At 48.6% G+C, this 12553-nt stretch overlaps 2 protein-coding genes across 2 annotated transcripts; both read right to left on the reverse strand.

The window, feature by feature from the left end:
* Positions 1 to 89: 89 nt before the first annotated feature.
* LOC135804840 (uncharacterized) lies at positions 90 to 6170 on the reverse strand. The gene is made up of 3 exons (XM_065318800.1): positions 1414 to 6170; positions 898 to 1174; positions 90 to 700 (listed from the first exon to the last, which is right to left on the reverse strand). The coding sequence occupies exons 1-3, from the start codon at positions 5783 to 5785 to the stop codon at positions 697 to 699; spliced, it is 4653 nt and encodes a 1550-aa protein (XP_065174872.1). The 5' UTR covers positions 5786 to 6170; the 3' UTR covers positions 90 to 696.
* Positions 6171 to 10788: 4618 nt separating this feature from the next.
* Positions 10789 to 11247, reverse strand: LOC135806375 (uncharacterized). Its single transcript, XM_065320553.1, has one exon. The coding sequence runs from the start codon at positions 11245 to 11247 to the stop codon at positions 10789 to 10791; it is 459 nt and encodes a 152-aa protein (XP_065176625.1).
* Positions 11248 to 12553: the final 1306 nt, after the last annotated feature.

Genomic DNA, 12553 nt, shown 5'->3' on the forward strand with positions numbered 1-12553 from the left:
GAATGCCCTTTGGTATACAATAGCATTACAATCACTGATAAGATTATGTCCAATACATGGATAGTCTTTCGAAATGAGCTGTAGCCAAATCACATTGGGGATCGTATGTACATCAGAAGCAAAGAACAGAGTACTCATCACAAGTATTATAATGTACATGAAATACACATGTAGGTGGGCTTCTCCATGTGACTGGGCCATCATCTGAAACAAACTTCGGCTGTTATCAAATCAAAATGAAGGCGTAGAAAATATAAAAAAGACAAAAAGAAGAGTATGCCATCACATGGGCATTGGACAATGTACAATGTGGGAGGGCTATCCGCCAATCGCTGCCAACTCAGTAATGGACTTGAGCGGGGAACTGAAGATGCACAGTATATGCTGCTATGCACAGTATATGCTGCTATGCACAGTAGATTCTGCTAAGCGGCCAACAAAATATGGACGCCGAGAGATGCACATAAATCTGACGTAACAAAGATGTTGGCTTTGCATTATTACCAACCACATACTCATACTACATTGTTATACACTATACACTATACACTACGTTGTTTCAGAAGCCAGCAAAAACACTCAGCACATACACGTGTATGCAACAAGTAGAGGTGCCTGACTTTTAACCGCATCGGTCCACTAGTTTTGAGCACATACTGGGTAAACCGACGTGATCCGCACTTGCCATTCATTCAATTACCTGCATTGACAGACCATAGAATCATAGAACTCACTGACTCACAGTACGACCTTACTATGTAGTCACCCATGAATCAGAATAGGGAAGCATGTCACAACGTGAACACAGTTCTGTATACCCAATGTTTAGAGTTGAACAGTTACATGTAACATAAAACGAAAGTGCATTATCCGTGTGTCCATAAATGGGTGACTCACTGCTGCTCAGTGTCAGACGGAAGATCTCCCTCATCGATGGCCTGTACTTCGTCATGTCCAGGAGCAGATTCCACCGGGCAGTTCTTGCATGGAACTGAAGCATGATGGTGACAGCTACAAGCATCTGTACACACGAGCATGTGACGCCTGCAGGAGCAATTGCCTCCTCCACAGCCAGTCTTACAGCCACAGCTGAGAAACTCGAGGACAGAGTGGGGAGCGGGTGGTATACTAAGCCAGTCCACAGCTAGATCACCGTTCTGGTCAAGACACCAACCTGTAATGGGGAGAACAAACAGATGGAGGAATGCAAATTATTTACTCCATATATCAGAAAAGCTTCTTACACTACAACAGTCAATTACTTCATGCATGATTGTGTTGATAACACAGCTGATTCACTCTATTGTATAAGTAGCAACATCAACGAACATGTCTTGTTCAGAGAATATCCATCATTTTCATACTGCAGTCCTCCTCTACAACTGCATTATATGCTACAGTCAGCTCACTCACCTTGGCCATTATCTTGTGGTGCTGGTATCGCAGGCTGGGCCACAATGCACTGGCGCCAAATGGCAGCTTGGTAGTTAGCTCTCGCGGCATGCTTCAGGAAGGCATCTTTGCATGGTGGAAGCTGGTTTGACTGCAAGGTCTTTGTGCAGAACAGCTCATACCTTGCATCGTTGACGCTGCTACAACCAGAGACTTTGTAATAGGAGCACACAAATGTCTCAAGGTTGAGGAGCACATCAGCTGTCAGTGGTTCGAAGCCTTTCCCCAGGGAGGTGAATGCTTGCCGAGATGTAGACCCAACAGGACCGGTGCTTTGCAGAATCTTCAATGCAGCCTTCTTCCCGCGGTATGCAAAAGCACTTGTGCTATCACACCCAGTGAAGGCGTGGAAGCCTGGCAGTGCTTGGCAGAGTTCTGGGCCAAGCTCGTCGCTGACAGTTGCCATGTCGATGCATCGAACCTTGTTCCCAGTCCCAGTGAGGAAGTACAATCTTCCAGAGATGCAATGGCGGGCGAAGGCAGCCAGAACTGCTACATCAGTGTCCGGGGACTTGACCGTGACGGTGGGATAGCCTGCGGAACCAGCATGAGATGCATGCAACAAGAGACGGGTATCCGCTTCCTCGTGGCTGCACTCCAAGTCAGGTACAGGGACGACACTTGTAGCACCTGCCTGACGTTTGATCATCACACAAGAGCTACCGCTGGTAACGACAAGTTCCCTCTGCTCAGGCACCTTCTCAACCATGGCAGGACGCTGCCACTGTACGGCGAGGAATGCAATCAATTCCTCTTTGTTGTCACCCACTGCCAGGAACTTGGCAAACTGCCTGGGAAGCCGTTGATCAGCGCCAGTGATATGCTGCCGTAGAGTCCCACTAGCGGCCCGTGATGAACGTTCCAGATTCTTGATCGACATATCCCGGTACGTATCAACAACAAAGTCCACTCGAGCATACCGTGCAAAGAACTTACACAGGCGATCTAGGATGCACTCAGCATATTCGGCAAACGTGGATGGCAAGCTGGAAGTCTTCATTGACCTCAACAGTGCCATGGCGTCGACTATTAGTGCACCATCGTGTGGGTGTGTACTGTCGTCGACAATCGCCTTGTCCGTGAGCAACGGCAGCAGGGCAGACTTGCTGGTCTTCACCAGAGATCCTGACGTTGTTGCTAAAGCCCAGGGCAGGGGGCCAAGTGGGTATGACAGGACATGACGCATATCCATCTGCCTGGTCTGAGCAATCAGGGCAATCCTGGAGAATGTTGACCGATCACTCCGGAGAATTTCGGCTTGACCACTTCCAGGAGTCTTCTTCTTCTGCTTCTTCAGAGTGAAGGTCTTCAGCTGCAGCTTCTTCAGTGGATCGTGGAATTGTTTCTCGGATGCTCCAGACAACAGTCTCTCGCTAAGAAAAGCCGTGAAGGCCTTGTGTCCACGAGATTCGGCATGGAGCAGATCCTGGGCTACATCATGGGGTGCCTCAATGCCAGATGCGAACTGTGTCAAAGGCAGCGGTTCCTCGCCGTCAGATGCGAATGGGTTGAGAAATTTGCTGACAGTCTCGACCACACTCACGACATCGTTTTCATCACGAGCCATTCTTCCCGTCTGGCACTCTTTGTGCAGGGTATCTCGCTCCTCGGTACCACTGTCCATACCACAGTGCTCCGAACAGACATCTGCCACAGCGGCTCGGTCATGTGCAGTCAACACCCATCTCTGCACGGTTGCTGGATGGCGGCTGAACCCAATAATGCCTCCCACGGTCTTTGTGGCCCGGTTTATCGACTGTTCAATGGCCTGGTCAGATGGGACCTGAGCAAATGGGTTGTCGGAGCGCTGGACGGAGAAACCTCCTTCTTGCAGGAACCGATCCGCTTCGGGATGTGTTGTTGGCAACTGGGTCATTTGCAGCCAATAATAGGACATGTAGCGGGCATAGTTTTGCCTGTCGTACGCAAAGCACCAAGGGAGCATTTTCAAAACGCACTGCAGATGGAGCTTCCAATCTGCCATTCGACTTGCACGCAAGAACCGGAGCAGAAGGCTCACCATGGCAATGTAGGAAGACCAGAAGTTGAACATTTCTGATGAAGCGGCCTGCTTCCGGCAGTACTCCGTATACTGCTTGTGCAACTCCACAGCCTCCGGTGATGCCGTGATGCACGCCGAGTTGTCATCGGTGACACAAGACTGTAGCTCCTTGAATGAAGACGTTAGTGAAGATCGGAGGGCTGCTAGGTTGATGATCGTGGGATCCGCATCTTGCACGAACTGTTGCCACCGCATCCGATGCAAAGCCTCTGCAACAACCTTGTGCAAACGCACAGCTCGGTTGTATTGAGTCCCGTCTAACGCAGACGAGGCAGAAGATGGTCCAGCTATCCCGGACTCAACGAACAGATCAAGGAGACCTGCATCACGGAAACGCTTCCCGATGATGGCGAGGAACGTGCAGGCTGCGTGAAACGCTCCCAATCTCAGCACCACGGGTGAGAACTCGTCAGGCCGGTGGTTAATAATGTCCAATGCCTTTGCGTAAATGGCTTGGTCCACTACAATGATGCTAAATGGGAGGCCAGCATTGGCACATCGACCGAGGCACTTTCTGAGGATGGCGTAGACTGTTGACATGTCAGTTGGTGACGAGTTGACCACAGGGCAGTAACCTATGGCAGACCGTGGTGGGATGCATTGGCGTTGAAGCAGGGCATTAAATGCCGACCACGCTGGAACTGTCTGGTCTTGATCAGTGCGGGACAAAATGACGTTGCCGATGTCACCGTCCTTTGAAGCCCGTGCAAGCTGCCAGATGAAGTCATCCATGGCCACCGCGTCAGAACAGTGAGGCAGTGAGGTGTCCAGCGTCTCCACGTCAACTGCCTCACGGCGCTCTGGGTTGACTTTTGTCGGGCACACTAATTCGGGAAGAACCTCAGGTTCGAGGGCCAGCGTACGCTTGCGTTTTCGTGCTGGCTCAGCAGGAGAAACATCACTGTCAGGGCGGCTTACAGATGAAGCACGGGGCTGGACAACAACGGTGTTGGTGCAGTGTGTGGTCCCTTTCCCGTCCAGAGTCTCCTCGTTTAAGTCGTTATTATCTGCTACATGGTAGAATGGCCTGTGGGGGTCAATGCCACCCGGTAACGCATCCACTATGTGCCCGTCTCGCACTCGCCGCTCTGCCATAGCAGTCTCCCTTTCCAAAACCTGGGAGTAGGCAATGGTGTGCCCAAACCGGTTAAGCATTTTCAGCAGCTTCTCGCTCCGGTAGAGGTGATGTAGGGTCAGTCCCAGAACAACATGTTTGGGGCACGGCAGTCCTGATGTAATATACAGCAAATCCTGGCCAATGGAGGAGACGTGACGTTGCAGCTGCTCATCCAAATCAACTTTGTCCTGACCGATGTCATCATGATGCTGGTCAGTCACTACCCAAGCCAGAAAGTTGTGGAGTAGGCTGGGTAAGCATGCGTTTGCTTCAGCAACTGTTGGGATTTCCCCGCTTGACTCTTGGGCCTTTGTCTCCTGGCACGCAGTCCGTAAAAGACGTGCCGCGTGATATACAATACGCAGGCGATCTTGTGCTACAACACCTTCACCTCCTGAAGTGTTAGCTGCATTGTCCTCCTCCACCCAAATATCATCATCAACCCCATCCGAATCCCTCGCCTCTTCCACCTCGGCATACAAACTGGCTATTATCTCACTGGCATGGGCATTAGCGAAAACTAGCTCAGCCCTGTTCCGGGACGGACGGCGCACAAAAGTGACAGATTCACCAAACCGTTCTGTGATAGCAGCTTTGGTTCTGTCATTCCTAGCAGTTCCATGTACTGTCGCGTTGTAGTCTGCCGTAAGACGTGAAATGCTAACAGCAGTGCGTTCCACAAACAGCAACTGGTGTACTAGGTGGTAAAAGTCTTCGATGTTTCCCTCTTGTCTTGGTGTTGACAGGTCATGCTCAGCGCTACCTGCAGACGAGCTAGTGACTAGGGTCGATGTAGCTGGGGTCGATGTAGCTGGTGTGCTGTCACGGATTCGTGCAAGGGATGACTCTCTTGTAAAATCGTTGTAACACTGTTTGTGATAGTATGCCTCTCTTGCAATGAGGCTACTGACTGCTGAAATGGCAATCGAAATGCCCTCGTCCTTCCGTATGGCAGCAGCTTTTCTCAGCCTTTCCTCAGCTTCGAGTGTCAAAATCTGCGAAGTACTCTGCTTTTTGTTGGTACCTGGTATTCTTTTCTGGATGGATCCACAAAATATGCAATTCTTCCTTCCTGGCTCGATACGAGGAACTTCAACGGACTGGCGAGTACTGCGCTTGTTTAGGGACTCTGAAGAAGCAGGCGAGGACGCCATGAGCTGGACGACAAAGGCCTAACACAACGCGCAATCATTGCTTGACATAAGGAAAGGAAGAACAGGAAATGGCTGTACGTGCAATAAGAAATTTGACAATGTGTTCGCCGTCACCTGATCACTCAGTTCAAAATTTCCAAATTCTGCGTGGCGTGCATCACTTGATCCGTTTTGAGCAGTTTCCGTGCATGCTCAGAATCCCCGTACACGACAGCTGTGCATATTTGACAGCTGTCGAACCCCCTCAATTCCACGCGAAAGGACAAGTCCCCTGACACCAAACCTACATCATTGTGCTCGTAAAGGAACACTCTATCACGTAGAGTCAACAAACCTTGGTACCCCATCAGCGGGAACGAAATTTTTTTTGGAGCATTTTTTTCCGCTTTGGCCTGCAATCCTACACAGTTGCGTCGGGCATGCCGCTCTGATCAGGCCCTCGGTCATGTGAGTAATCTTGCCCTCGGTCGCGACGCCCTCGGGGCTACGCCCCTTGGGCGTCGCGACCTCGGGCAAGATCACTCACAGACCTCGGGCCTGATCAGAGCATCATGCCCTCGCAACTGTGTAGGATTATGTATGTAGTGGTAGCGGTAGCTGCGGCAGTGGTCCACGCCTGATAAGCATAACTTTTCAGTTTTCAGGCCTCACTCATCATGAGTACATGCAAGCGATCAGCCAAAGGTCGACCAGACGACCAAGCAGTTCCGAGTGCCTACTGACAAACTGGGTAGGCCTGATAGTATCAAGACAACAGCCCATGCAGAAAGGGGCCGGGGAGCAGAATCTCTGCAGGTGTACATAGTCATGTACATGTGTACGTACATTGTATTTGTAGGTGTCGTGAGGTAATACTACTCCCTGGGCCAAACACAATTCAGCTTTCAACCACATACATGTACATGTGCATGATGTACTGCTGGGGATGACCTTCACTTTACGACACGGCACAGCTGTCTACAATAGCATAGCTATTGCCTACTATTGGCAGTCCTACGTGCAGATAACGTGACCTTTCTCTGCGTTGTCTGATCGAAACTGACATGTCCACTTCTGCAGGTCCATAGTCCACTCAACTACTTCATTGTAGTGTATTGCGTCTCTCCAAGGCTGGCATGGATACTAGTCTTGCTGCTGCGCGTACATGTATACAATTATGTACATGTACATGTACATGACCTACTACTACAGTAGTACAGTAATGTCCTTCGGAAGGGTGAAGTAAGGAAAGCTGTACTGACAATCTAGCCTTGGTCCGCCTGCGGCAAACAAACGTACAGAGGGTCAGTTGGAAAATATCGATTGGTGGTTATCACTTCTCGTGCTGGCAAACAATAGGACACGGGCAAAGTGTGTTATGTATCACGAGAATCTAACTTACTTCTAGGCCTGAAAGTTTGGGAGATACAGTAGACAGTAACAAACACTGGCTGCATGGCTAATGTCTTTTGCTAGCTGATCTTCCATAAATACATATGTACATGTACACTGGACATGTACAGTACATGAACATGTACTAAAAAGGTAAATGATATTGATAGCAGCACTTTCTAACCAAGCACAATGTAAATAATGTACATGTAGCTTGTTAACATTTTATTACACTATAATGTCTGCCAGGGTGACTTACGATGTATATCAGTACGTGTATGTTGGCGTTGTCTGAGAAATGTCTGAACGGAGATTCGGTACATGTACAGTTGTATGTGACTAAGAGTTATGTTATGTTATGTTACCTTTATTTTACTTCACCATAGGTACAGGCATTGCTGCCTTCTTGCTGTGGATCATTAATGATGCCACAGCTCCTAGGCTATGATGAAAAATATAATAGTATGATAGATTAATATGATCAAATATGAACAGCATGGGAAGTAATAAGATGTCATGACTGTCAGCAGGACAATTATAAAATACCATGTAGCAGTGTATTTTATGTGTGTTGTGGTTGTACATGTAGATAATATTGATGATGGACAGGGGACAGAACGTACTCGTGTGTCAATAGCTAATGGAGTGAAGTGAGATCAAGATCTGAAAGAGATTTTTTGAAATGAACAAGGTTTGTTAGAGAGCGGGTAGCATCGGGTAGAGAGTTACATGTGGTGCTGCCCAGAAATTGGATAGAACATCTCCCAGCAGGATTGGGTAGGAATGGGATGCGAAGTAAATTATGCAGCTGCCCACGGGTGACTATACGATCAGCAAGTGGTATCTGAGGCTGGGCAAGTAATACAAAATAATCTTGAAAGAGAGAGCTTGCAGATCCGTGTATAGACCGGAAAACAAATACAAGCAGCTTCTGTAAAAAGGACTTGGTGAAGTGATGGTATGGATAACTTAGCAAGCAAGGGAGCTGTTGCAGTGCGGTGGGGAGCCTGAAACACAGCACGAATACCAGACTTATGCAGTTTGGTATTCGTGCTGTGTTTCAGGCTCCCCGCCGCACTGCAACAGCTCCCTTGCTTGCTAAGTTGAGTGTGGTCATATCGCTAGACTAGAGTTTCAGTTTCCCCTGGTTCAGATACCTTCAATAATATCTATTTTAAAAAGAGAGGACCATAAGTTTACAAGTAATTAGTTACAATGTCATGTATCTGTTTTGTCCAACACTAACGATTAAAAGCAGGATAGTATGGAGTCAAAATGTGCACACAAAAAAAAACAGAAAACTTATGAACTTATGGTCCTCTCTTTTTTAATTCAACCCTTGGCTCTCCATCCAAGTTTAGAACTATTTTTTCTCGTCAGCTGCGAATCACGTGACGCGAGCTATCATTCCCCTCGGATGGATCACTTTCCAATTACTACTAATACTAGTATGATGAATGGGGATTCTGCGAAGTCCTTTCCCCAGCTGCTGGGCATGTGGATAGTCAGCTGTGTGGTTTCTTAGCGGGCCTTGATTCCTTGAAGTAGTTATTAGCTTACCCATGTCATTGTACATTGTACATGACCTGAAGCCGGGCTTCTGGCACAGCCAGCATGCCTAATAATAATATTATTAGCACTGGCACTGTACAGACAGTGCAGTCAGCGAATCAGTGCACATACTGTGACATAGTCAAGTGCCTGCATACATGGTACACTTAGCTAGCACGTGTTCGCTTGATTCCACACTTTGTGGCAACTAGTTAACTGCCCGAGGACACCCCTACCATTAGTATCAATGTGTTTCGATGCTTTCAATTACTGGCATTTCAAGCTGTGGAAACCGATATGCCAGTGCTCCCCAAGACTGCAAGAGGTTAGTAAACCGAGAAACAATTATTTTCAAATTGAATATGCTATTCGTGCATGTGCTGAGTCAGACTTAGTGCCCAAGTAGTTCACCAAGGTCCAAGGATCCATACGACACGTGTAACTATTAGTATGTACATCGGTACATACATGACGTGTACTGTACATGATTGTACAATGTCATCTAGATAGACTCTAGCTGCGAGAGTCCCTTACCTGGATATCGTCCCGTAGATGTACCAAGCACTGAAGCTAGCTATCAGCACAACAGTTAAAACTTCAACTGATATACAAAAAGACCCGCGGTCGACCGGTGGATACAATGTACATGTACGATGACTGTATTCAGCACACGGTTCGCCATGCCCTGAACTGAAGGCAGAACAGACACAATGTATGAGCAGATCGTCAAGTGTAGAGCGCTCTCCGAGCTGCGGAGGACAGACATGGCTTGGCATTGTTGAAAGATGCGAACAGTGGTTAGTAACACCTAAACCCTGCGGGGGTGGGGCTAGCAAAATGGTGCGTGCATACTTCGAAGTACTTGTAACAGTATTGCCGTCTGTTGCAACATTCAGGCGTCATTTAAAAATAATTGTAGTGCACTGTACTCTAACGTGTGAAACTACTTGCTATTGTAGTCAGCACGTTCATCCTCTCGTCATGCATGTGGAAAAGAGAAGGGTACATTGACGTTCAGGTTTGCAAAGTTCTTATTCGCGAAGGTTACCCTTTCGCACTTATCTCCCAAGGCGGGCGGTGCATGCATGTTAGATGTTCTTTGCTGCTTCGAGCGGTAGTTTGGCGTACTGTCCAATTGCATGGTCTTATTTTTCCTTCGATAACCGCCAGCATTCTTTGTTGCCGTGTGAGATTCAGCTTGTACTCGCGCGAAGTTCAGCGCATCTATTTTACACTTTTTGAACATTCCTTAATTAAAGGGCTCAGCCTTCCAGTTAGGAATGCTGTTTGGGTTAATTTTAAAAGCACGTTGAGGTGTGTTCAACGTCTAGCTTGTACATTGTAGGTGTCAGGCGGTCGAATTTCTCAGTGCTCCCGGTTCATCAAACTTATTGTGTCCAGTTCTCGCACTATCATCTATCTGTTCATACTCTCGTTCAATTGTTGGCTTGTTGCTACAAGCTCGTAGATCTACCCATCGGTCCTTTCTCTCCTCAGTTACGTTTTGGTGCTAGGCCTTGACAGATTATGCTAGTTTAGTAGTCTAGATACAGTGCAACGAGTGTTAGTTTCCAAGATCTTTACAAGACTGGCGAACACTAAATGTCATGAAGAAAGTGAAGAGAAAGGAGGTTTATATAGGAAAGAGATTGTGATAGAAGACTGTGCAATGAAGTTTGTTGTTTTGTTAGATATCTGACGTGTGCTGTTTGGAAGAAGTGTTTGGATGCAAACAGAACTTACAAGAGATGAGTAAAGACTACTTTTCTACAATAGCGTTGTAGGCGAGGAGTGCGTAACATCAAAAGATGTCGTAATGTGTATTGGAACTATGCTAGCCAAACATTACATAATTATTATGGTAGCGAAGTACGTGTAGTAGGTATTACAATGTGTGCGAGAGTATGGTGAATCAGTGTTTGTGATGATGAGGAAAATATGACGTGTACATGCAAACAAATGATGATGTCATGATGCGAGAACGTCAGAGACGCTACAGAGCTCCCCTCCTAGTGAATGAGTAATGAGCGATAACTAGCGCGATAAAGGGAGAGCAAGCAAATGGGATAAGCGAGAGAGTGTCAGAAATAGGCGGGAAATCTGACTTGACGACCAGCTCGTGTTTGGCGTGGCGGAGGCACGTCGAATGCGAGCGATGGCGTCGGCTTGGTCGGATGGCAATGGTCGACAGACTGGTTGTCATGGAATGCTGGTTTGAGTCGATCGATGGATACTGTGTCGGAGCGGCCGTTGAGGTCGAGGCGGAAGTACTTATCATGACGTTCCAGGACTCGGTGTGGACCAGTGTAAGGACGTTGGAGGGGCGTTCGTGTTGCATCTGTGCGAATGAAGACATGAGAGCATGTCGAGAGGTCAGCTGGAATGAACGGATGCTGGGTGGGTGGCTTGCGGGGTTGTGTAGGGCGGAGCTCGGACATGGCTTGTTTGAGGCGGCTGACATAGGACGTCGGATCCGGAAATGGCTCAGGCTCGTCAGTGAGGAAATCACTTGGCAGGCGGAGGTGGCAACCGTAGACCATTTCTGCAACTGAGCAGTTGAGGTCAGCCTTCAGGGAGGAGCGAATGCCGAGCAGGACTAGTGGCAGATGTTCCGTCCAGCGCTGTGGATTGTCGGAAGCTCGGAGTGCAGCTTTCAGTTGTCTGTGAAAGCGCTCTACCATGCCGTTGGCAGCAGGGTGGTAAGCCTTGTACGAATGCGAGACGTGCCAAGTAGTGACATGAGCGATGACCACAGGGATGACTCAAATTGGGCACCTCGGTCGGTTGTGAGCACAGTGGGAACACCAAATCGGGCGACCCAGGTGGCAACAAACTGGCGAGCGACGGTTTCGGCTGTAATGTCGGGAATAGGTACTGCTTCGGGCCAGCGAGTAAAGCGATCTACCATTGTCAAGAGGTAGCGAGACTCACTAGAAGATGGAAGCGGGCCTACGATGTCGACATGGACATGGGAGAAACGAGCATCAGGTTGCTTGAATGCACTTACGGGAGATGTGGTGTGGCGCTGAACTTTAGACTGCTGACAAGCGTGGCAGGTACGACACCACTCACTAATATCCTTGTTCATCGCGGGCCAGACGTAGCGAGCTGTAATCAGGTGCCTGGTAGCGCGGGTACCAGGGTGGGAGAGGCCGTGAAGCGAATTGAAAACAGCACGGCGCAGCTTGGCAGGTACATACGGGCGGGCAGACGCAGTAGAGGTGTCACAGATGAGCGAGTGATCAGTCATGGGCAGAGCTATAGATTGCCAGCATAGCGAAGTGGATGGATCCTTACCAGGACTGGGCAAGTCTGGATCATCTTGTTGAGCGGCGGCAAAGGAAGCTGTGTCAATGGCAGTGATGGCAGAGACGGGCTCATCGGGTAGGTGGCATCGTGACAGTGCATCAGCGGCAGCATTCTGAGAACCCTTGACATGACGAATATCTGTCGTGAACTCAGCAATGTACGACAAATGGCGCTGTTGACGCGGGCTGTGGGTCTGTGAACGGCTGTGGATGGCATGTGTCAGAGGCTTGTGATCGGTGCACACATGGAAGACACGCCCTTCCAGGAAGTGTCGGAAATGCTTAAAGGGGAAGTATACCCTAAAATCAAATTTTCACCAGTTGTAGTCTTCTGGGTGCTGAGTCGAATGGTCTTGGTCCGAGGAAGCTGCGACGCTCCCTTCCTACTTGAATCCCAATCGAACTCGCGCACTTCCACCGAAACTGGGTGACTGCGCCCTACGAGATGGGGATTTGTATGCAAAATGTCACTAAAAGCGCCATTTCGTTCTTATAAAAGCACGGATGACCGCGATTGGCCCATATGTTGTAGTCTTTT

This window comes from Sycon ciliatum, chromosome 1 (genome assembly GCF_964019385.1).
Source record: "Sycon ciliatum chromosome 1, ocSycCili1.1, whole genome shotgun sequence".
Lineage (NCBI taxonomy): Eukaryota > Metazoa > Porifera > Calcarea > Leucosolenida > Sycettidae > Sycon > Sycon ciliatum.